General features: G+C 42.7%; 1 protein-coding gene across 10 annotated transcripts in view; it reads right to left on the reverse strand.

The window, feature by feature from the left end:
* The window catches only part of LOC109874542 (CMP-N-acetylneuraminate-beta-1,4-galactoside alpha-2,3-sialyltransferase-like), an 89076-nt gene that overhangs the window by 44274 nt on the left and 20943 nt on the right, over positions 1-23859 (reverse strand). For 7 of the 10 annotated variants that reach the window (XM_031810739.1, XM_031810736.1, XM_031810738.1 and 4 more), the window contains 3 exons: positions 7586-7633; positions 5487-5529; positions 4147-4239 (listed from right to left, as the gene is read on the reverse strand). The exons of 1 other annotated variant lie outside the window; for it this stretch is intronic. In XM_031810739.1, coding sequence (XP_031666599.1) covers positions 4147-4239; positions 5487-5529; positions 7586-7633 — 184 coding nt within the window. The remainder of the gene's footprint in view (positions 1-4146; positions 4240-5486; positions 5530-7585; positions 7634-23859) is intronic. 2 more of the 10 variants (XM_031810741.1, XM_031810740.1) reach the window with 1 other exon arrangement.

Raw genomic sequence — 23859 nt, forward strand, 5'->3', positions numbered from 1 at the left:
CGTCATCCCACTTTTCCACTCCCCCCATTCACCGAACCCATCCCGTTCACACAGGGTGCAAAATGGGTTGACTCAAGGAAGAAAGGAAAATAGAGAACAAGTCTGCTACATGTACTCTTATCGACAATGTTTCTTCCCAGGAAAGGAACCATTCTTGACACAGTCTGGGTATACATGTCCTGACGATGTATTGATGTCAGTGTTTATCTGTCCCAGATGATTTGGGAAGGGATGTTGAGGAAATTAAAGTAGGCAGTGTTGATTGGTAATGTTTTCAGAAACAGGCGGCGCACGAACAAAGTGCTCCTACGCCAACCACTATTTGATAAAGCACTCCTCTCTCTCAAAAAAAAAAGAGCCACTTCCCCTGGTCAGGCCTCAGACCCGGGCTGTACGTGCTGCTTCTGGAAGTGTGGCCGGACGATGGATGTCTGTTTTTATGACCCGCTGTCTCGCTGGGGAGAGCACCAGGGTCCTCGTTTAACAAGCCTGCGCCTCCAACGCTCCGCTTTTACAGCTCGCACTTAAGGTACTCACAACACGCTCGCAGATTGGGGTTTAAACAAGGGTATTACTGGTTCTAGGACAGTTTATGTCATAAGTGATTCTTGTGGAGAAATTCTTTGTATGATTAGTAGCTCTTTCGAAAAATGTGGTTGTGGTAGAAAAGTCATCAGATTATATTTAAGTGATTCTAGTCATAAAAATGTGTATGGATAAACATGACATGCTATACTATATTGTAAGCCCATTTTAAGTACTTACAAGGAAAAATCTTTTTGCATCCTATGAAAACCTACACAGCATAGAGGACCAATGTGAGAGCGAGTGTTAGTGTGTGAGACTACTAGTTCGCTGTGATTACACAGCGAGGTCCCCGTGGTGTTTACACTGACAGCAACAAGACGTTCTCTACAATTCACACAGGCCTGGGACGTAAACCACAACAACATCTAGAGGAGGAACTCAGGCTGGCTTCACTAGGCTAACCCCCAGGGGGGCTGCGTCTACATCCACAGGTTGTCTTAACCAACAACTAGTTACGGCTGCCCACAGTGCACCCAGTCAAGATGGCTACTAACACCAAAGGAATCCGATTCCGCTATCAGGTCAGCAAACTTCACATCCTACTAATCGTGTCTGAACTCAAATGAGCCCATCTGAACTCAAATGAGCAAACACGGTTTACAAGAGGAGCCACTCCAAACTCTTTAATTGCACTTGATGCACCAAGAAAGAAAGAGTAAACAGTCATGTCTGGCTCTCTCTCCACACATCACCTGACAGAAACAGACGGGCAAAGACCTTTGCCAAAACAAACCCCGACTCATTAACGTGTGGCTTCAGGGGCCGAGCCGGGCATTAAATAACTTGGACTGTCAAGAGTATCCTAGCCTATGGATGGACAGACAGTGGATAGTTTGCTTGTCTTAAAGAGAGAGTGCTCCCAAAACAGGAGGCCCACATTGTGCTCATTTCCTCTCACTGGGGGCCATATTTTCATAACCGTGCCGCCCAAGTTCACCGCCAACACTTGATTTAGAGCTCCAATACAAACAGTTTGGCGTGAGGGGAGGGGAAGCGTTGAAAATAAATTGGATTCCACTGGGCAGGGCCTTTTGGAAGAGGACAAACATCGAGGATGGAGATGATTAGGGAGGGACCTCAAATTCAGGAGGTTAAGGGATCTGGCCAAGTAAATAACCATCAGTTGTTTTTACTACAGACTAAATTAATTTATGCCAAAATGTAATTTGCCAAAAATAAAATGCTGGCTACATCTTTACATGCATTATTATCCAATTTGGCCATGAGAAACCAAAGATGGGATTCAGATCTGGATAACAGAGCTGGGGTTGCCACTCCTCTATGAGAGTGGCCTGACATGGAAAAGTGGCCAAGAGGTAGCCGTTTACAGACATACAGTGCCTTTAGAAAGTATTCACACCCCTTGACTTTGTTAACATGTTTTTGTGTAACAGCCTGAATTTAAAATGGATTAAATTAAGATTTTGTGTCACTGACACTTTGTATTCAGGACAAAAAATTGTTTGGGGCAAATCCAATACAACACATTACTGAGTAACACACTCCATAGTTTCAAGCATAGTGGTGGCTGCATCATGGTATGGGTATGCTTGTAATCGTTAAGGACTAGAGAGATAAAAAATAAACAGAATGGAGTTTGCTTTCCACTGGGAAATGAATTTGCCTTTCAGCAGAACAATAACTTAAAACAAGGCCAAATATACACTAGAGTTGCTCATCAAGACCACATTGAATGCTACTGAGTGGCTAAGTTAAAGTTTAATCTTAAATTGTCTTGAAAATCTATAGGAAAACAGTTGTCTAGCAATGATCAATAACCAACTTGACAGAGCACGAATTTTCAAAAGAATAATGTTCTAATATTTAACAATCCAGGTGTGCAAAGCTCTTAGAGACATACCCAGAAAGACTCACAGCTGCAATCGCTGCCAAAGGTGTATTGAATCACGGGTGTGAATGTTAAAAAATGTGTGGTATTATGTGTAGACGGATGAGAAAAAATATTTAATCCATTTTGAATTCAGGCTGTAACAATTTTTTGGGGGAAAAAGTCAAGCGGTTTGGCATCTGTGTTTGTACATGTCATGTACGACCAATCACATTTTGCTTCCCCAATCACACATGACAAACCTCAAACTCTAGGACATCTAACAGATACACCCAACTTTGTCACGCTAAGCCATTAATAGTGCTAATTGAACTGTGTGTGACTGAAGTGAACGTGGTAGTAATCAATGCAGTCCCAAGCAGGTGCTCTCTGTTGTAGGGAACTTTGATCTGAAAACGTGTGGCTGATTAGAGGAAGTGGTTGGGAGACATCGTTAACACACAGCCTCCTAGTTGGGAGGGCAGTTCCCTGGAAACCAGGAGGCTTTTTTAACGACTGCTCTAATTTAGCAGAGCCCCAACGTAGCTCTTCCAAGTAAGCCCTTTTCTCTCATAATAATCATAAGCCTATTTGTGTAACGCCTCAACGGCCCCTTTTGGTTTCCGTACGAAAATCTATTATCTACACAAAAAATGCCAGTCTTTTCTGTTCAGAAAGTATAACACACAGAATACAAGAAATATCAGGATATCTTTAATAAAGCTGTCACGGTCATTGCTGGTCTAAGCGAATATGAGACACTTTTAGCCATCTTTTCACAGACTATACATCAACACAACCTCATCGTATGTTAAGATGGAATCTTCCACGTTTAGGAGCAGCTGAGTAAAATGCCTTGGGAAAATCTTCTGCTATGTGGAAAATGTTCCTCTATTGGCCATAGCTGATGAGGCCTCATGGAATAATGACCTATGGCTGGAGAGAAGGGTGGAGTGATGGCATCAAAGGCCCAGTGACATCACGGAGGGTCGTCAAGTGTTCCGTGGATTGTGTTTGAAGGAGGAAGTGATGAGTCATGCCCTCCTGGACAGGAAGTCGGTGCCCCTCCGACAATAAGCCTCTGAGGCACCGCTGGTGACCATTTCAAATGGGGAGAGGATGGGGGGGTTACGCTGTCCCAACAGAGATGCTTTTGTGTTCAGAGGGCTGATGGGGAAATGGTATGAAGTTTGTGGTGAGGAAATGAATGAATGAAACATGACTGAAAACTAAAAGATTGTGTGGAAATGTGGGGCTTTTATGTTACGAGCCGTTCCCCGTAGGCCATGCAGGCTGGAGTAATGACATAACGTCTCCAGGGAGCGTCTCAATAGTCTAGAGTGGCTGCCTTTCTATCTCCACTGAACTGAACTGAACTATGGCATATGCCTACTGTGAATTTGCCTTCATCTTACAACCTTTAAAAAAAAAAAATTTAAGCTTTATTTAATTAGGCAAGTCAGTTAAGAACAAATTCTTATTTACATTGACGGCCTAGGAACAGTGGGTTAAATGCCTTGTTCGGAGGCAGAACAACAGACTTTTACCGTGTCAGCTCGGGGATTCGATCTGGCCCAACGCTCTAACCACTAGGTTACCTGCCGCCCCAAGTTTTCAAGTCAGTGCAAAGTACAAAAGGGGTGGAAACAGGGAGAGGACGCCTCTTAAGACTCTTGAGATGCACCCAATGACTAATCAATCCCTGAAGCGAGAACAGGAGTTTTGCTCACTTTGGATAGATGGCGGTCATCTTGGCCGCTGCGTAGCCCGGCTTGCAAACTCCTTCGCTGAGGTTGCCATACTTGTACACCAACTCCGCTGGCCTGTAAGTGGCGCCAAGAGGGGAGGATAAAGGGGATTAGATGAGACTGAGAACAACGTGACATGATAACAAGCAGTGTTTGCACTTCTACACATAATCCAATTTAGACAAAGATCTCCCTGGAAGATAGAAATAAAAACAGTTTGATATACCCCCTTAAGCCCGTCCTATGCTGTTCCTGTCCGATTTAAAAAGGTAAAGTAGGGACTAAGAAGCTCAAGTTCAAACCAGCCCCTTGTATCTCCTCCTCACTGCGATCATACTCATTAATTACCTGCTATATGGCATGAGACTAGTTCAAATAAACAGGGGGAAAGGAGGGAGGTCCCAGCGTTATGGGAGGCCTATCTGTCACACACCAAGTCAGTGTTGATATGATGGGAGGGTATGGCAGGGGAGAGGGGCGTGGATGGACAGGCTGTAGCTGGAGTGGACTGGGGTCTCTTGCTGACGTGCTATCTTTGCTAAGTCAGAGGGAGTGATCAAAATTGGGGACCACTGCTGTAGGCAGTTGTATTAGCAGCCCCAGATAAGAACCAGCATAACCCTTCTCCTGAAGTTGTGCTTATAGTGTGAATATATGGTGAGGGCAGATATGCCCTCAGAGGCCGGCGTGATGATGAGAACATGGCCTGTGAGCTAGGGGACGAGGGACTGGGGCCTCCTATGAAAGTTTACAGTGGGAGTGCAACACACACACAAACCTAGCTGAGCTCTCATGCCAACAAAATAAAATTACTCAAGTTTGCATATAAGCCAGAACCAACACCTCCATTTAACCCACAAACAAACCTTTACACTCATTAGCCATATAGAGATTCATATGGCCATTACAATTCAACCCAGCACACCTGCTTGGTGTCAAATTGGGCAAAATAATCCCAATTAATGTTTATTTGAATGGATTGATGGATGTGAGATTAATAAATCACAAATTCAATGTCACATTTGATTAATTATCCCAATGATTACATCTATTGGGCTACGTGTAATCTAAGAACCAGAGTCAATCTAAGAATACAACTAATATTCAGGATACCATCTCCAGTTCAGTTTCTGATTTGTTTTTGTTCAAACTGAATATAGCCCATTCTTATGAGGGGAGACGTCTTGGTTATAGCTAAGTCCATTCCTTAAAAAAAATTGCCTCGGACAACAAACTACAACAATCAATTGGAGATGAGTAACCAAACCCTATTGGTTTAAAATTATAAAATTGTACTTTACCAAAAAGTAGTTTTTACTTACAACTGTCCATCCAGCTTCAGCAGAAAGCCCTGCTTATCATACACTAGAAAAAGAGATAACTGAAATTAACAAACAGGAGTCAAAATGGCTTGTGAACTAGGACTCGTCCCATACACGGGAGACAGAGTGATCATCCATCCTCATGTTGAATGTAGTTGTACATCTCTCGCCAAGTAAACAGCCTGTGCATTTTCATAAAGAAAAAATAAACAAAAGCAAAACACTTGGTTGAAAGCATTAGGGTTAGAGAGTGTTTTTTTTGCGGCCGGTCAAACAAGCGGGGGGTGTTAAGGAAAGCCAGCCAAATACATTCCCGCCGAGGTTCAAGTCCAAATGGCAAGTTAAAAACAGCAGTTGTGGTTCACCTATGGAGGAGGAGCGTGTGGGGTCGGGTCCACAGGTGCCTTTCAAGCGTAGTTGGCGGTTAGGCTTTTTCAGTAGAGCGGGGAAAGAAGCACAAGCCAAATGTGCCTTTAAAAAGATCTACCTGCTGTTTTCCCCTGAGACAAGAGAAAACTGTTAACAGCTTAGTAATAGTGTGTCCTTCAACATGGAAATTAATTCCACAAGACAGTTATTTGAATTCCACTTCAGTCCGTTTGTGTACACATGTATCCAGCATTGTGACCTGGACGTGACTCGGCATGACGTCAATCTACCACGAGGCATGCTGACTTAGTTTATATGTCATTCTGTCAAACCGTTTGGGTCTACAGAATGCCCCAGGTCTCTGGAACCAACTGCTACTGAAGTATTGACATTTTGCCATGTCTCTGTAAAATACAGCAAAGACTTAAGAGTACGTTACTAGTGAAGCTCTAAAAGTTCCGCAATTATCCATATCTTTACCATTACTCACAACTGAACAGCATCTTCCGATGAAGCCAGTAAATACTATAGGCTATATATGTGATGCAAAAAACATGAAAGGACAGCCATTTCAAAACATGCCTGTTACATAAATGACACCTCATCAAAACAATAAAATTAGCAATTAGGGAGAAAAGGGTGAAAGGGAAGCAGTTCTCACCACTCCTGTGGTTGTGCTACACCTTCAGGGGGATGCTAGAGGAGAGAAAGAGAGAGAGAGAGAAACGGGTGGATGGAGGCATGGGTTTTAATGCAGCGGCTATGAGTGTGTGTCGGTGGAAGGAAGCATGTTGTAGCCTGAGCTGAGCGGAGAAAGCAGCAGGACCCTGCCTGTACAGCACAAACCTTAGCCACTGAAACCACCAAGGTGATGCCTTCAGACTCTGTGTTGCCGCCTAACCTTTATGCCCCTTTTCCATGACTGATCCAGAGGTACTCTCCTGGTGATCAACAACAGAGGGCGCTGTTGAATCACATTTAATACAAGCGACATGAATAATTGAGCGAGGCTTTATTTGCTCCATCCACATTGGGTTTGGGGATATGTGGTCAAAGTCGAGAGGAGTCTACGTGCAGCTCACAGTTGTGCTCTTTTCGGATCAGGCAGGCCGAAACGCCCCCACTCACTCGTGTCTGGGGTCCATCCAATGTCTAGGGTATGCATGGTTGTTGACTGGGTTCAAAAGGTTGGAGAGAGATGGTGCCACATTTGCCTGTAAAACAAATGTCTCGCTCGCCATCCCATCTCAATAGGACACCTTTCAAAAAACGGTTTGGGAGCATGTCCAGTAGCCCTTTCCAGGGAAAAGGGTGCCAAGTGTGGGGCCTTTGTAAAAACAGTGGGCAGCGACACAGAGCCCTGCAGGGAGTCTGGCCATGCACGATGTTGGGAGGCGACACAGTCCAATAATGATGAGCAGAGACTATGAAATGAAAAACTGTCCTACTCTGTAATACCGTCTATCAAAGACCAGATTTACTGATCGTTTCATCTTCCCCTGCTTGCCTTTCAATACCACAACATGTTCCATGTAAGCATTTTACTTTCTAATTGGGATGATGTCGACTGCAGAGAAGCTCTATTGGCACAAAAAAAAGGAGCGTGAACTTTTAAGAGATGAGGACCCCCCCCCCCGAACACGGCCGCTGAGGTATAATATGCTTTTCAGGAGGCACTTGGAAGTGTATTGTTGAAAAGGGGTGAGAGGAAAGGGGGGAAAGGTTTGTACCTGAGCCTACTATTCGTCCCACGGTGAGAGAAATTTCTGCTTCCAACTCTGAAACACAAGAGGGTCAGATAGACCCAGTCGGTGGGGGTTACCATGGCAAACAGTGTCCGCAGCCAAGAAGGAAGGAGGGGGAGAGGTTAGTGGCATTAGAACCCAAAGTTTTTATATATACACAACCGTTCAAACGTTTGGGGTCACTTAGAAATAAATGTCCTTGTTTTTTAAAGAAAAGCACAGTTTGCGCTGTTCTGTGAAGGGAGTAGTACAAAGCGCTGTATAAGATCTTCAGTTTCTGGGCAATTTCTCGCATGGAATAGCCTTCATTTCTCAGAACAAGAATAGACTGACGAATTTCAGAAGAAAGGTCTTTGTTTCTGGCCATTTTGAGCCTGTAAATCAAACCCACAAATGCTGATGCTCCAGATACTCAACTAGGCTAAAGGCCTGTTTTATTGCTTCTTTAATCAGCACATAATTGCAAAAGGGTTTTCTAATGATCAATTAGCCTTTTAAAATTATAAACTTGGATTAGCTAACACAACATGCCATTGCAACACAGGAGTGATGGTTGCTGATAATGGGCCTATGTAGGTAGATATTCCACTTGCTCCTACCCCCCCACTTTTTCAAACATTCTGTTAAAAATCGCGCAACATTTCAGCGCCCTGCTACTCATGCCAGGAATATAGTATATGCATATGATTAGTATGTGTGGATAGAAAACACTCAGACGTTTATAAAACTGGTTAAATCACGGCTGTGACTATAACAGAACGTGCGTTTCATCGAAAAGTGCAGGAAAATCTGATCACTGAAAATGGGAAAATATATCCATGCGCCACTTGAACCCATTGTTAAACGTGAACCACATTAAATGGAGCCGAGGTTGCAGTACCTACAGCTTCCACACGATGTCAACAGTCTTGTCATTTGCCTACGAATTGTTTCTTGGTCAAACGGACACGAGGCATCACATTTCTTCCGGTCTCCGACCGGATATTTTGGTGGAGATTTATCCGGACATTATTTCCAAAGGTACAGCTATAGAATATACATCGCCTTGTGATCAATTTGATCGCTTATTAACGTTTACTAATACCTAAAGTTGCATTACAAAGGTATTTCGAAGTGTTTTGTGAAAGTTTATCGTCGACTTTTTTAATTTAAAAAAATGACGTTACGTTATAAAACGCTATTTTTTCCTTGATCACACAGTTTTCATAGATCGATATCTAGGCTATATATGGACCGATTTCATCGAAAAAAAGACCCAATAGTGATGTTTATGGGACATCTAGGAGTGCCAACAAAGAAGATGGTCAAAGGTAATGAATGTTTTATATTTTATTTGTGCGTTTTGTGTAGCGCCGACTATGCTAATTATTTTGTTTACGTCCCCTGTGGGTCTTTTGGGGTGTTACATGCTATCAGATAATAGCTTCTCATGCTTTCGCCGAAAAGCATTTTAAAAATCTGACTTGTGGCCTGGATTCACAACGAGTGTAGCTTTAATTCAATACCCTGCATGTGTATTTTAATGAACGTTTGAGTTTTAACGAGTGCCATTAGCATGTAGCGTAGCATATTTGCATTTCCTGATGTCTAGATGGGACGTCTGCGTCTCAGGTAGGAGCAAGAGGTTAAATCAGCTATTTCTAGCTACAATAGTCATTTACAACATTATCAATGTCTACACTGTATTTCTGATCAATTTGATGTTATTTTAAAAAATTGACCCCCAAAAATGCTTTTCTTTCAAAACAAGGACATTTCTAAGTGACCCCAAACTTTTGAACGGTAGTGTGTGTGTGTGTGTGTATGAAATGCACCTTCCCGGTTATTTTAGTGTTTGTTATTGTGGTTTCTGAACAGTACAAGCAAAGACCACAGTAAAGAGTGAATGAGCACATTATCTTCAGAAAGACATAAGGAGAGGATAAAACGCAAGGCTTTTGATGTAGTGTTAGCAGAAAGTTGATGTTCCAACGTGAGCCCCTAAGCATCCCGATTGCACTACTTTCCCACTGTCACCCAATGAAAGAGGGCTAGCGCCTCTACCTGTGGTGCTTTGACCTTTAGACTGGAATATGATAGTGGGCTCTGAATCAAATCTCTGCAAACAAAATGGGTTAGAGGACATCAGAGGAGCCAGAATGGCAGCTCACTCGTGCCATTGCCGGTGAGCTGTTGGAGCAACTGAGACCAAGAGGGCTCGACAGGAAAAGGAAGAGTAGGCCTGGGAGACAGAGCAGATAAACAAGCACAGAGATGGATAGAAAACAAATGAACAGAGACACAGCCACACACAGCTTGGGCTCAAAGTGAACATAGTTGTTTTGCCCTACAAAATATTCTCAAGACAGAGGAGACTACTCCTAAAGTCCATGTGATTTTCAGGCAGGTTGGACTGGCCCATTACGGAGGGCGTATAAATGTAACCATTGCCTATCAAGGCGTGTAAAACTGTTTAACTTAATTCAATTAACTGCGGACCCACCCTGACCTTTGAATCCCCCTGCCCTGTTTATGAGGGTTTGTTATCTTTAGCAGTTGGCAACAGGTCCACATTTGCTTTCCACTTCCCCTTACAGATTAGTCTTTTTAATTTATATTTCAAAGAGATAAATATGGCGAACTCTTGCATACCGAGGATCAGGTTCAAACAGAACCATCCCATGTCTTCACGAGCAACAAAATATTCCTCTATCAAAATAAGCAGAGGACAGCTGTCGTGTTCTTTTATCCAACTGCTGATGATTAAGCAACCAACAGACTCTGCTGAACAATGAGACAGGAGTCATGAATTGTATTTTGTTTGATCATTAAAGCAAAGCAGGAGGCATGGCTATTCTAGGCCGGCAAACCCTGGGTTTTGTTTGGTACTAACCTAGTATTTAAGTGCACAAAAAATTGCCATACTAGGGATGTAACGATTCACTGGTGCGCAGGACAATAACCCAAAAGACAAGGCCAAACCTACACTGAAGTTGCTTACCGTTACGTCCCCCAGCAAGAAATCAAACATTGGCCTCCCGGGTGGTGCAGTGGTTAAGGGCGCTGTACTGCAGCGCCAGCTGTGCCATCAGAGTCCCTGGGTTCACGCCCAGGCTCTGTCGTAACCGGCCGCGACCGGGAGGTCCGTGGGGCGACGCACAATTGGCCTAGCGTCGTCCGGGTTAGGGAGGGCTTGGTCGGTAGGGATGTCCTTGTCTCATCGCGCACCAGCGACTCCCGTGGCGGGCCGGGCGCAGTGCGCGCTAACCAAGGTTGCCAGGTGCACGGTGTACCCTCTGACACATTGGTGCGGCTGGCTTCCGGGTTGGATGCGCGCTGTGTTAAGAAGCAGTACGGCTGGGTGGGGTGTGTATCGGAGGACGCATGACTTTCAACCTTCGTCTCTCCCGAGCCCGTACGGGAGTTGTAGCGATGAGACAAGATAGTACTACAACAATTGGATACCACGAAATTGGGGAGAAAAAAGGGGTAAAATTAAATAAATAAAAATAATTAAAAAATAAATCAAACATTGTTGCTCAAACAGAAGGCGGAATTAACAGTGGGTTCTAGAAGGTCTTCTGAAAGACACTCATAGGGGTGTCCTCTGAAAGTTGACTAGCAACAACTGGGACCCAAAAAGACACCCATGAGCGCCCACTAAATTTGCCCAAGAAGAGGCAAACAAAATAAAAGCTCACACCAAGCTTAAAGACAGGGAGAAAACCAAAAGGTGGAGAAAAATGAAAACAGGGAAGATCAGAAAAATGATTACATTTTTTTTTAAATACAATCAAATGTGTTAACCCTCCACATCTTGCAACAACACTGGGCCAGCCGCTCTTAAATATCACAGATGAAAGACCTGACCAAATGAGATGACATGCCAGCACAAGTGGAATACATACTGATTAACGAAGTGACACCAATCAGTGCGCCAACCTCAAAATATAAAAACGAAGGCTTGTAACATTTACCAAAAAAAGACAGTGAATGTTCTGAGTGGCAGAGTTACAGTTTTGACTTAAATCTGCTTGAAAATCTATGGCAAGACCCATTGTCTAGCAATGATCAACAACCAATTTGGCAGGGCTTGAAGAATTTTGAAAATAATAAATGGTCAAATGTTACACAATCCAGGTGTGGAAAGATTTACTCAGAAACACTCAAAGCTGTAATTGCTGCCAAAGGTAATTCTAACATGTATTGACTCAAGGGGTTGAATACTTATATTTATTTTTCCTCAAATTGTTTTACAAAAATGTTTTTATTATAACGTACAGGAACTCAAGTCGTTTTGTTCACCTTACCTAGAATACCTGAAATGCCAACCGTATTACCGACGGCCCTCAAGGAACTACATTGGACTTCGTGCAAACTGGAAACCACATGTCCTGAGGCTGCATTTATAGTAGCTGGGGACTTGAAAGCAAATTTGAGGAAAACTACAGAAGTTCTATCAACACATTGCCTCGAGTACTCGCACTTCAAAAACTCTCGACTATTGTTACTTTCCCTTCCGGGATAGCTACAAGACCCCCCCCCCCCCCCCCCCCCCCCCTTCGGAAAATCAGAGCACGACTCCATTCTGCTTCTCCCTTCCTATAGGCAGAAACTCAAACAGGATGTACCCGTGCTAAGGTCTATTCAACGCTGGTCTGAATCGGAATCCATGCTTCAAGATTGATCACGTGGACTGCGATATGTTCTGGGTTTCCTCTGAGAATAACATTGACCTATTACACGGGCACGGTGACTGAGTTCATTAGGAAATGTATAGGGGTTGCTGTTCCCACTGTGACTTACACCTATCCAAACCAAAAACCGTTGGCAGATGACAGCATTCGCGAAAAACTGAAAATGCGAACCACAGCATTTAACTACGGCAAGGTGACTGGGAATATGGTTAAATACAAACAGTGTAGTTATTCCCTCCGTAAGGCAATCACAGGCAAAACATCAGTACAGAGAAAAAGTGGAGTCGTAATTCAACGGCGCAGACACGAGACGTATGTGGCAGGGTCTACAGACAATCACGGACTACAAAGGGAAAACATGCCACATTGCGGACGTCTTGCTCCCGGACAAGCCAAACACCTTCACACGCTTTGAGGATAACACAGTGCCAACAACGAGGTCCGCTCCCAAGGACTGTGGGCTCTCGTTCTCTATGGCCGACATGAGTAAGACATTTAGTCATGATAAACCCTCCCTGTCGCAGTCTGCTGTCACCACTTGCTTCAAGATCTCCACCATTGTTCCTGTACCCAAGAAAGCAAAGCAAAGGTAACTGAACTAAATGAATATCACCACGTAGCACTCACTTCTGTCTTAATGAAGTAGCTTGAGAGGCTAGTTAAGGATCATGTCACCTCCACCTTATCTGACACCCTATACCCCATCAATTTGCATACTGCCCCAACAGATATCCAGACAACGCAGTCGCCATCACACTGCCCTATCCCATCTGGACAAGAGGGATACCTATGTAAGAATGCTGTTCATGGACTATAGCTCAGGCTGCAACACCATAGTACCCTCCAAGCTCATCATTAAGCTCAGGGCCCTGGGTCTGAACCCCACCCTGCACTTCCTGACGGGCCACCATGCAAGCGATGCAACTGCACCGCCAACAACCGCAGGGCTCTCCAGAGGGTGGTGCGGTCTGCCCAATGCATCACTAGGGACAGACTTCTTGCCTCCAGGACATCTACAGCACCCGATGTCACAAGGCCAAACAGATCATCAAGGACATCAACCACCTGAGCCACAGCCTGTTCACCCCACTATCATCCAGGAGCTGAGGTCAGTACAGGTGCATCAAAGCTGGGGCCGAGAGACAAAAACAGCTTCCATCTCAAGGCCATCAGACTGATAAAATAGCCATCACTAGGCGACTACCACCGGGTTACTAAACCCTGCACCTTAGAAAGTGACCAGTGATTCCATGTCTAATAAAATGGGACACTAGTCACTTTAATAATGTTTACATACTGTTTTACTAATTTCTTATGTATATACTGTATTCTACTGTATTTTAGTCAATGCCACTCCAACATAGCTTGTCCCAATATTGATATATTTCTTAAATTCATTATTTTACTTTTAGATGTGTACACTGTTGAATTTAGGAACACAAACATTTCGCTACACCCGCAATACCATCTGCTAAATATGTGTATGTGACCAATGAAATTTGATGTGTGTTTTACCAAAATAAAAGCTACCGGAGACAACTCATCTGGCTATACCTGCTGAACGATACTTTACAATAGATTTTATTTTGATGGTTCAGGTTCACCATAAGCTTAGTTTTGCTTTAAACAATCAGTGTATATGGTAATTTTTTTATAGAGGGTAAAGTTGATAATTTCATAACAAGGACAGCAATCACTTTTGTTGGGTGCACTGCATGGCCAAAGCGAGAAGAGAAGATGACTCCATAACTTCCAAACGGTGAAAACCATCTGATTTTGAGATCGGGTGATATCCAAAGTTGTGATACATATATATATTTGTTTATCCATTAATTGGCTATGTCATAGCTCATTTGTAAACTATAAATATTGATACATTACTAGCTCAAGGGTGATTCTCACAAAACTGGCACTTAACCCAAAAAATATTATGCCACCATAAATCCTCTTGGATCACTAAGATTAAGATCTGCAGTTATTTCATAAATATTATGTTTATTGATCAGATATTATAACATTTTACTACAATTTCCACAACTACCAATGCAAAAATTCTCATTACCGCAATAGTTTGAAGTCCAAAAAAGTTCCATCTAATATTTAACATTTCTCACTTAATGAGAAGGCCTGATTTAAAAATAACACTGAAAACACACACACTTAATCTCATTACCCCAACACAACCTTTCCTCAATGTTTTTTATTATAATTACATGTTATTTTTAAGTACACATTTGAATAAAGAACAAAAATGGCACACTATCAGATTAAGCCAAAATTACTAAAGTATTCATTACATTTTTCATAGTATAGCAAATGAGAATGCATGTTTCGGTAATGAGTGTTAGATAGTTTGCCATTGAAAAACTGTATTGAGCTCTATTAGAGATTCAGTAACTCAATAAATCAAACGGTCATTTGTTAATCCCAAATGCCTTGCATTATACAAAAATCACTTAAGCTAAATGTATTCTAAAATTGCATTAAGTATAAGTACTGTAATTACATGAATGTATTTTCAAAAGCATAAAAAAGGTGACTTGTTTAGAAAAAGTTAATTCCCCAGGGTCTTTACAGGTAATATCAGTGTATTAGTGGTTGAGTGGTTGGTTCTAAAGCATTTACATTTCTAAATTGAATGGAATCCTATGGACAAATGGCACAACATGATATGCCTATAAAATAATCTAAATATGTGGGATATGGACCAAAAAAACTGTATAGGGATGTCAAACAGTATAGGTAAGTGCTAAAACACATGTCGAAATGGGGGATATCCTCTAAGTGGGGGGTTGCTCTTTGCTGAAACACAAACTCCAGATTGTGGCTTTGTTCTCGTTACCAAAATGGACCTAAAAAATTTCCGGCAATGAGAAATGTGTGTTTCAGTAATTAGACCGCCATTATGAGTCAGTAAACAATTGATCACATCACTAAAGCTTGGTAAGGTAATGGTTCTAAATTTTTCAGAATTTGAGCTTTTTAGTCATTTCGATAATGAGAAGGTCAAGTGTCATAAAGGTGGTGTTTGAGAATAAAATCCTCATTCCCACATATGACTGAAGAAATTAAATTGATCTCATCTAAGGACTACTCCTCTAGAGCAGTGGTTCCCAAACTTTTTATAGTCCCGTACCCCTTCAAAACATTCAACCTCCAGCTGCGTACCCCTTCTAGCACCAGGGTCAGCGCACTCTCAAATGTTTTTTTGTCATCATTGTAAGCCTGCCACACACACACACTCTACAACCCGGCTCGTGGGAAGTGACAAAGAGCTCTTATTGGACCAGGGCATAAATAATAATCATAATAATCAATAAATGTTGCTCTTTAGTTAACCATCAAACATATAAAACCTTATTTGTTCATTGAAAATTGTGAATAACTCACCACAGGTTAATGAGAAAGGGTGTGCTTGAAAGGATGCATACAACTCTGCAATGTCGGGTTGTATTGGAGAGAGTCAGTCTAAATAATTTTCCATGCACAGTCTGTGCCTGTATTTAGTTCATGCTAGTGAGGGTCAAGAATCCACTGTCACATAGGTACGTGGTTGCAAAGGGCATCAGTGTCTTAACTTCTTTGGGACTGGGGGGCAGTATTGAGTAGCTTGGATAAAAAGGTGCTCAGAGTAAACTACCTGCTACTCAGGGCCAAAAGCTAGAATATGCATATTATTAGTATATTTGGATAGAAAACACTCTGAAGTTTCTAAAACTGTTTGAATGATGTCTGTGAGTATAACAGAACTCTTATGACAGGCAAAAACCTGATAAATAATCCAACCAGGAAGTTGGAAATCTGAGGTTTGTAGTTTTTCCAAGTCATTGCCTATCGAATATACAGTGTCTATGGGGTCATATTGCACTTCCTAAGACTTCCACTAGATGTCAACAGTCTTTAGAACCTTGTTTCAGGCTTCTACTGTGAAGGAGGAGAGAATGAGAGCTATTTGAGCCAGAGGTCAGGCAGAGTGCCATGAGCTGATCACACGCGTGGCCGTGAGAGGTAGCTGCGTTCCATTGCATTTCTAAAGACAAAGGAATTCTCCGGTTGGAGCATTATTGAATATTTATGATAAAAACATCCTAAAGATTAATTCTATACATTGTTTGACATGTTTCTACGAACTGTAATAGAACTTTGACATTTTGTCTGAACAAGTGATCGCGCATTATGCATTTAGATTACTGGGCTAAACGTGCAAGCAAAAAGGAGGTATTTTGACATAAATGATGGACTTTATCGAACAAAACAAACATTTATTGTGGAACTGGGATTCCTGGTAGTGCATTCCGATCAAGATCATCAAAGGTAAGTTAATATTTATAACGCTATTTCTGACTTTTCTGACACCTCTCCTTCTTTGGAAAATGTCTAGATGTTTTTCTGTGACTAGCGCTGACCTAACATAATCGCAAGGTGTGCTTTCGCAGTGAAGTCTTTTTGAAATCTGACACAGCGGTTGCATTAAGGAGAAGTTTCTATATTTCCATGCATAACACTTGTATCTTTTATCAATGTTTATTATGAGTATTTCTGCAATTTGATGTGGCTCTCTGCACTTTCACTGGATGTTTGTTTGAGACAATGCATTTCTGATCATAACACACCAATTTCAAATGAGGTTTTTGGACATAAAGATTAACTTTATCGAACAAAACAATTTATTGTGTAACATGAAGTCCTGTGAGTGCCATCTGATGAAGATCAAAGGTTAGTGATTAATTTAATCGCCATTTCAGATTTTTGTGAGCCCTCTCCTTGGCTGGAAAATGTCTGGATGGTTTTCTGTGACTAGGTACTGACCTAACAATCGTTTGGTGTGCTTTCGCCGTATAGCCCATTTAAAATCGGACGCTGTGGCTGGATTTACAAGAAGTTTCTTTAAAATGGTGTAAAATACTTGTATGTTTGAGGAATTTCATTATGGGATTTCTGTTGTTTTGAATTTGGCGCCATGCAATTTCACTGGCTGTCGTCCCACATATCCCAGAGAGGTTAACTTTTTATAGCTGCAGGGGCAGTATTGAGTAGCTTGGATGAAAAGGTGCCCATTGTAAATGGCCAGCTCCTCAGTCTCAGTTGCTAATATATGCATATTATTATTAGTATTGGATAGAAAACACTAAAGTTTCCAAAACTGTCAAAATATTGTCTGTGAGTATAACAGAACTGATATTGCAGGTGAAACCCTGAGGAAAAACAAAACAGGAAGTGGCTTCTATTTTGAAAACTCCATGTTCCATAGCCTCCTTTTGCTGGATTTAAAGGGATATGAACCAGATTCCTTTTCCAATCGCTTCCTCAAGGTGTCAGTCTTCAGACATAGTTTCAGGATTTTATTTAGAAAAATGAACCAGAACGATAACATCGCGTCAAGTGGTCACATGAGTTTTGCTCGCACAACAGAATTTGGACAGCCATTGTCTTCCCCTCTCCTACTGTGAAAGACATTTGCAGTTGATATATTATCGATTATATATTTTAAAAACAACCTGAGGATTGATTATAAAAAACATTTGACATGTTTCTGTGGGCATTATGGAAACTATTTGGAATTTGTCTGCGTTGTCGTGGCCGCTCTTTCCTGTGCATTTCTGAACATACCTCCGTTTGTTTGTCGTGTTATTTTGGATATAAAAATCATCTTTATGGAACAAACGGAACATTTGTTGTGTAACTGGGAGTCTCATGAGTGAAAACATCCGAAGATCAAACAATTGCTTTTCTGATTTTCGTGACCAAGCATCCTGATGCTAGGTGTACTTAATGTTTTGTAGTGCGATTGACAAACTTACAAACGCTTGGATTGCTTTCACTGAAAAGCATCATTTCAAAATCTGACACGACAGGTGGATTAACAAAAGGCTAAGCTGTGTTTTCCTATATTGTACTTGTGATTTCATGAATATAAATATTTGTAGTAATATTTATTGAATGTAGCGCTATGCTATTCAGCGGTTGTTGACACTTATCCGATATCGGGATTGCAGCCATAACAAGTTAACAGCTCGATTTGCCAAGGCAGGATACTCTGAGCGCACGCAGCCCAATCCAGAAATCTGGTAGTGGCTTCCGATAAAATTTTCACAGAACTGCTTGTTGCAATTTCGATGAGGCTCTCTTGTTCAGATATCGGCAAGTGGACTGGAGCCAGGGCATGAGAGAGAACGAATCCAGTTGTTTGTGTCATCTGTTTATGGAAAATACCTGCATAATTGCGCACCCAACTCAGGTGCGTCGCTAGATCACATTTGACATTGTCCTTAAGATTGAGTTCATTTGCACACACAAAAAAAAATCATACAATGATGGAAAGACCTGTGTGTTGTCCTTGTTAATACAGACAGAGAAGAGCTCCAACTTCTTAATCATAGCCTCAAATTTTGTCCCGCACATTGAATATAGTTGCGAAGAGTCCCTGTAATCCTAGATTCAGATCATTCAGCTGAGAAAAAACATCACCCAGATAGGCCAGTGGTGTGAGAAACACGTCATCATGCAAGCAGTCAGACAAATTAAAATGATGGTCAGTAAAGACAACATTAAGCTCGTCTCATTTCAAAAAAGTGTCAATACTTTGTCCCTTTGATAACCAGCGCACTTCTGCATGTTGAAAAAGTGTTACACGGTCGCTGACCATACCATTGCATAGTGCAGAAAATACACGAGAGTTCAGGGGCCTTGCTCTAACAAAGTTAACCATTTTCACTGTAGTGTCAAATGTCTTACAAGCTGTCAGACATTCCCTTGGCAGCAAGATCCTCTCTGTGGATGCTGCAGTATACCCAAGTGGCGTCGGGAGCGACTGCACCTGTGTTACCACTCCAATATGTCTACCTGTCATGGCTTTTGAGACATCAGTACAGATACTAACAGCATGTTTAGCTACATACAGACCGTTAGTGGAATTCCCACGAGAGTAACGGTTAATGTGATTGGATGTATATTATTTGACTAGGCTACCTGTATTTGACATTGTGTTGTTATTTCGCTAAACACTAGATCGTTTCATTTTATTTTTGGCAGTAAAACGGGGCTACTCGGGCGAGAGAGAAAAAACCTCACCCAAAAATATAAATGGACTGTTTGAAAATGTTTGGGAATACCTGCTCTAGAAGATGCATCATGGGGTGACTACAACTGTCACGTTCTGACCATCGTTCTTGTGTGTTTTCCTTGTTTTAGTGTTGGTCAGGACGTGAGCTGGGTGGGCATTCTATGTTGTGTGTCTGGTTTGTCTATTTCTATGTTTGGCCTGATATGGTTCTCAATCAGAGGCAGGTGTTAGTCATTGTCTCTGATTGGGAACCATATTTAGGTAGCCTGTTTTGTGTTGGGTTTTGTGGGTGATTGTTCCTGTCTTTGTGGCACCAGATAGGACTGTTTCGGTTTTTTCACGTTTCTTGTTTTGTAGATTGTTGTATTTTCATCTTTATTAAAGATGTACAAACCTAACCACGCTGCATTTTGGTCCGCCTCTCTTTCACCAGAAGAAAACCATTACAGAATCACCCACCACAACAGGACCAAACGGCGTGGTGACAGGCAGCAGCAGCAGGAGCAGCGAAAGGAGGAATGGACATGGGAAGACGTTTTGGACAGCAAGGGTTGTTACACTTGGGAGGAAATACTGGCTGGAAGAGATCGCCTCCCATGGGAACAGGTAGAGGCACTTAGGAGAGCAGCCGGAGAGAGGAGCCGGCGATACGAGGGAACACGGTTGGCAAGGAAGCCCGAGAGTCAGCCCCAAAAAATGTATTGGGGGGGGCTCACAGGGAGTATGGCGACGCCAGGTAGGAGCCCTGCGCAAACTTCCTGTGCTTACTGGGGGGCTAGAGAGACCGGGCAGGCACCGTGTTATGCTGCGGTACATACCAGCTCCTCGTATCGGCCGGGCTAGAGTAAGCATCGAGCCAAGTGTCATGAAGCCGGCTTTACGCATCTGGTCTCCAGTGCGTCTCCTTGGGCCGGCTTACATGGCACCAGCCTTGCGCACGGTGTCCCCGGTTCACCTGCATAGCCCAGTGCGGGCTATTCCACCTCGCCGCACTGGCAGGGCGACCGGGAGCATTCAACCGGGTAAGGTTGGGCAGGCTCGGTGCTCAAGTGCTCCAGTGCGCCTGCACGGTCCGGTCTATCAAGTACCACCTCCACGCACCAGCCCTCCGGTGGCAGCTCCCCGCATCAGGCTTCCTGTGCATGTCCTCGGCCCAGTACCACCAGTGCCAGCACCACGCACCAGTCCAGCGCTGCCAGAGCCTTCCTTCTCTCCAGCGCAGCCGGAGTCTCCCGCCTGTCCGGCGCTGCCAGAGCTCCCGCCCCTCAGTCCAGAGGCGCCAGAGCTCCTCAGTCCAGCGCTGCCCGAGTTTCTCTCCAGCGTTGCCGGAGCTTCCCGTCTGCAAGGAGCCGCCAGTGCCGCCAGTCTGCAAGGAGCCGCCAGTGCCGCCAGTCTGCAAGGAGCCGCCAGTGCCGCCAGGATCCGCCAGTGCCACCAGTCAGCCAGGATCCGCCAGAGCCGCCAGTCTGCCAGGATCCGTTAGATCCGCCAGTCAGCCAGGATCCGCCATTCAGCCAGGATGGCTGACTGTTTTGTTTTTTTCACGTTTCAATTTGTAGATTGTTGTATTTTAATCTTTATTAAAGATGTACAAAACTAACCACGCTGCATTTTGGTCCGCCTCTCTTTCACCAGAAAACCTTTACAACTTTCTTTAAAAAAATGTGTTTTTACAGCAAGGACGCTAATGAGAAACATGTCCACAGACAATGTTTTTATGTAATAAATATTATAGTTTTATGTAAACTTCAAGTAGCATAAACATTATGGTTTATGGACAAACTATAGCAACAATGTTTAATTCAAAAAATAATAATCTAAAAGCAAAATTTGCAAAAAATTACCAGAGAATTTAATCTGGACACATTTGGGTAATAAGAATCTGAGGTGAAAATGTACACAATTCAGGAAAAAATATCAAACGTATTTAAAATAAGACACAAACTAGGCATCTTAGTCTTCAGAATGATAGTTGATTGTTTCCAACTCAATTTGTTACTGCAAACCGCTAACAATTAAAATCGGCAAAAATTACAAGTTAATTAGTGGGTGATGGGATTTCAGAACCTTGGGTCAGGGGAACATCAATGCGTTTCCTAATCTGGTCGTGGTAGATGCCTAGTCTCCCTTACGGCTCAAATCAGGCATCTACATAGTACATACCATAGACAAACATAATTCTCTCTCACACACAGAGAGAGAAGTCAGCTCAGACAGATCCAGCTCAGAGACCCAGCTCATGAGCTCCATCAGCAGCAGGTTTGAATTTAGAATGGGAAATTAATGTGTTTATTCAACAAATCCTCATATCGCATCGATTTGTTTCAAACTAAAACATATCGTTCCGGTATTGGAAAGCATGTATATAGAAGGGAAAGATGCACATACCTATGCCATAAACTGGCATTTTAACCAAACTCTCTCTCAAATGGTACAACAAGTCCGTGTTAACAAATACAATTCCCAATTAGGAACTGAACTAATTGTAACCATATAGCCAAGCGTGCTTGCGGCCTTGCCTAGATAAAAACCTAGCTGTGTAGAAAGAACAAAAGCTGTGTATGATGCCACAGGTGGCTAATGTGCTGCATAGATTGTCACCAACGCAAACCACAAATTGGTTATACACCAAACACAGATGTGATCTTTCACAGTCAACACCCTTGGGTGATGTACCAACAGACAAATACTCGGTGTCCACTTTCAGTCACACCTGCGTGACAGTGCCGAGGGTGGCAGACAGAAGTGATGAGGGCTGGGAGAAACGATAACATGTCAAGATGTCCTCTTCTCCAATGCTAACTAAGCCTTAATCATACATAAGTCAACGGGGGCTAATGCTCTCACTTCCTACTGCACACCGTCAAGCCGTTTCCGGTTGTCATGGTTCATTAAATTTGTCTGTAGTGGAGGACCACTTACAGGCCTCGAAAGGCTCTGATATTAAACGGATACAGACTGACAAACTGAAACACTCACTCAAATCCAGCCAAGGCATCTTTATGAGAGATGAATAAAGACCCCTTAGTCAGTGATGTGCAATTGGACTTGGGAGAGGGGGCTCAGTCTCCTGACACTATAAACAAGTGTAGTATATGGGCAATGTGGGCATCATTGCTCTAATCGTTGAAAGTAATTAAATCAGAGAGAGAAACCGGGGACCCTAAATATTGACGTGTAAAGCGATGCACACAGGGGTCTTGTCACGACAACTTCAGAAGTGTCCTCTCGAGTAGCCATAGTGGGAATGAAAACATTCATATGAACTTGTTTGAAGTTCAAGGGGTCAGGTAGGTCATAAAAGCCAAAATAGCCTTCAAAAATAGGTTCAAACATGAGGACTCAGCCCTATAGCCTACCTGCTCGGTTGACCATTTCAGGGTTTGTGACACCCCAGTTTAGTGTTAGGCCTACATTGTAAAACACCAAAATAAAATGTAGCCTATTCACTGTAGGATACATATTCACATAACAGTAGTTAAAAAGGGTATGCACCTTGAACGGTGACTCAAAGACTCCCAGAGTAGAATACTTCAAAAGTGTAAAACAGGGATTATCCTGTTTGATTCTCTCTGGTGAAATAACAGATCACAAGGTCAGAGTTTCGGAGAGCACACAAAATTGACATGTCAACATGCTACCTGTCCTCTTGGACAAATAAAACATTGGGACCTCAACATCTGGCAGCAGCATGCAAAAAGCTCCAACTCCCAAATAGTATTTTTCTGGAATAAATATTTGCCATCTTGGTGTTGTGAGAAATATAATTGGAAACAGTGACTTCGGAACCCTCAAATCCTTTCTGAATATATATTTCAAATAACTAATTACTCTTTTTGGAATAACTCGAATGACAAAACAATACAACTTCAGAGGAGTGAAATGAAAGACTCAAATAAGATTCTTTGAAGGAGCACACCTATCTAAAATTCCAATGTTTATTACTCATTTAAATGGGAGGAGTATACAAAGAGTAAGACAAATTATTGGAGCCGCGGCGATAACTTGAGGAAGTCCGATACTTAGGATGGCATCCAAAAGCTAGGCGTCCCCTTTCGGACGCCTGTCTCACTGTGCTGTTTTGGACAAGACCCCAAAACTTGAAGTGTCAAACTGATATTCTTGTAGTCCCTCAAGCTTCCTTCAACACAAAGTCTCCGGCTACATCTTTCTCAGAGGCAACCATAGTCTAAAGCCCAAAATATATATCTATATTTGTTTTACTTTCCACCGAGAAGCACAAATACAGTGTTCCCTGCTGATATGAAACACACCTCCGCCTGCCAGTTCAAATATTTCCAGGGCATGTTTATTGGATATCTTTTAGCCCCCTCTACTGGTTACAAAGAACAGTTTCAGGGACCCGCACTAGTGAAACATCACCCCACCATCCACACCCTGTCAGGTTTAGATTTTCCACCTTCACGTAACCCTCTCCATCACCCTGATTCATAACCAACCAATATCCAGAAATGCCAGGTGGGTTCGGGCGCTGACCACAGCGCATGGTCGGGGGACCG

Source organism: Oncorhynchus kisutch, linkage group LG30 (genome assembly GCF_002021735.2).
Source record: "Oncorhynchus kisutch isolate 150728-3 linkage group LG30, Okis_V2, whole genome shotgun sequence".
In the NCBI taxonomy this organism is placed as follows: Eukaryota; Metazoa; Chordata; class Actinopteri; order Salmoniformes; family Salmonidae; genus Oncorhynchus; species Oncorhynchus kisutch.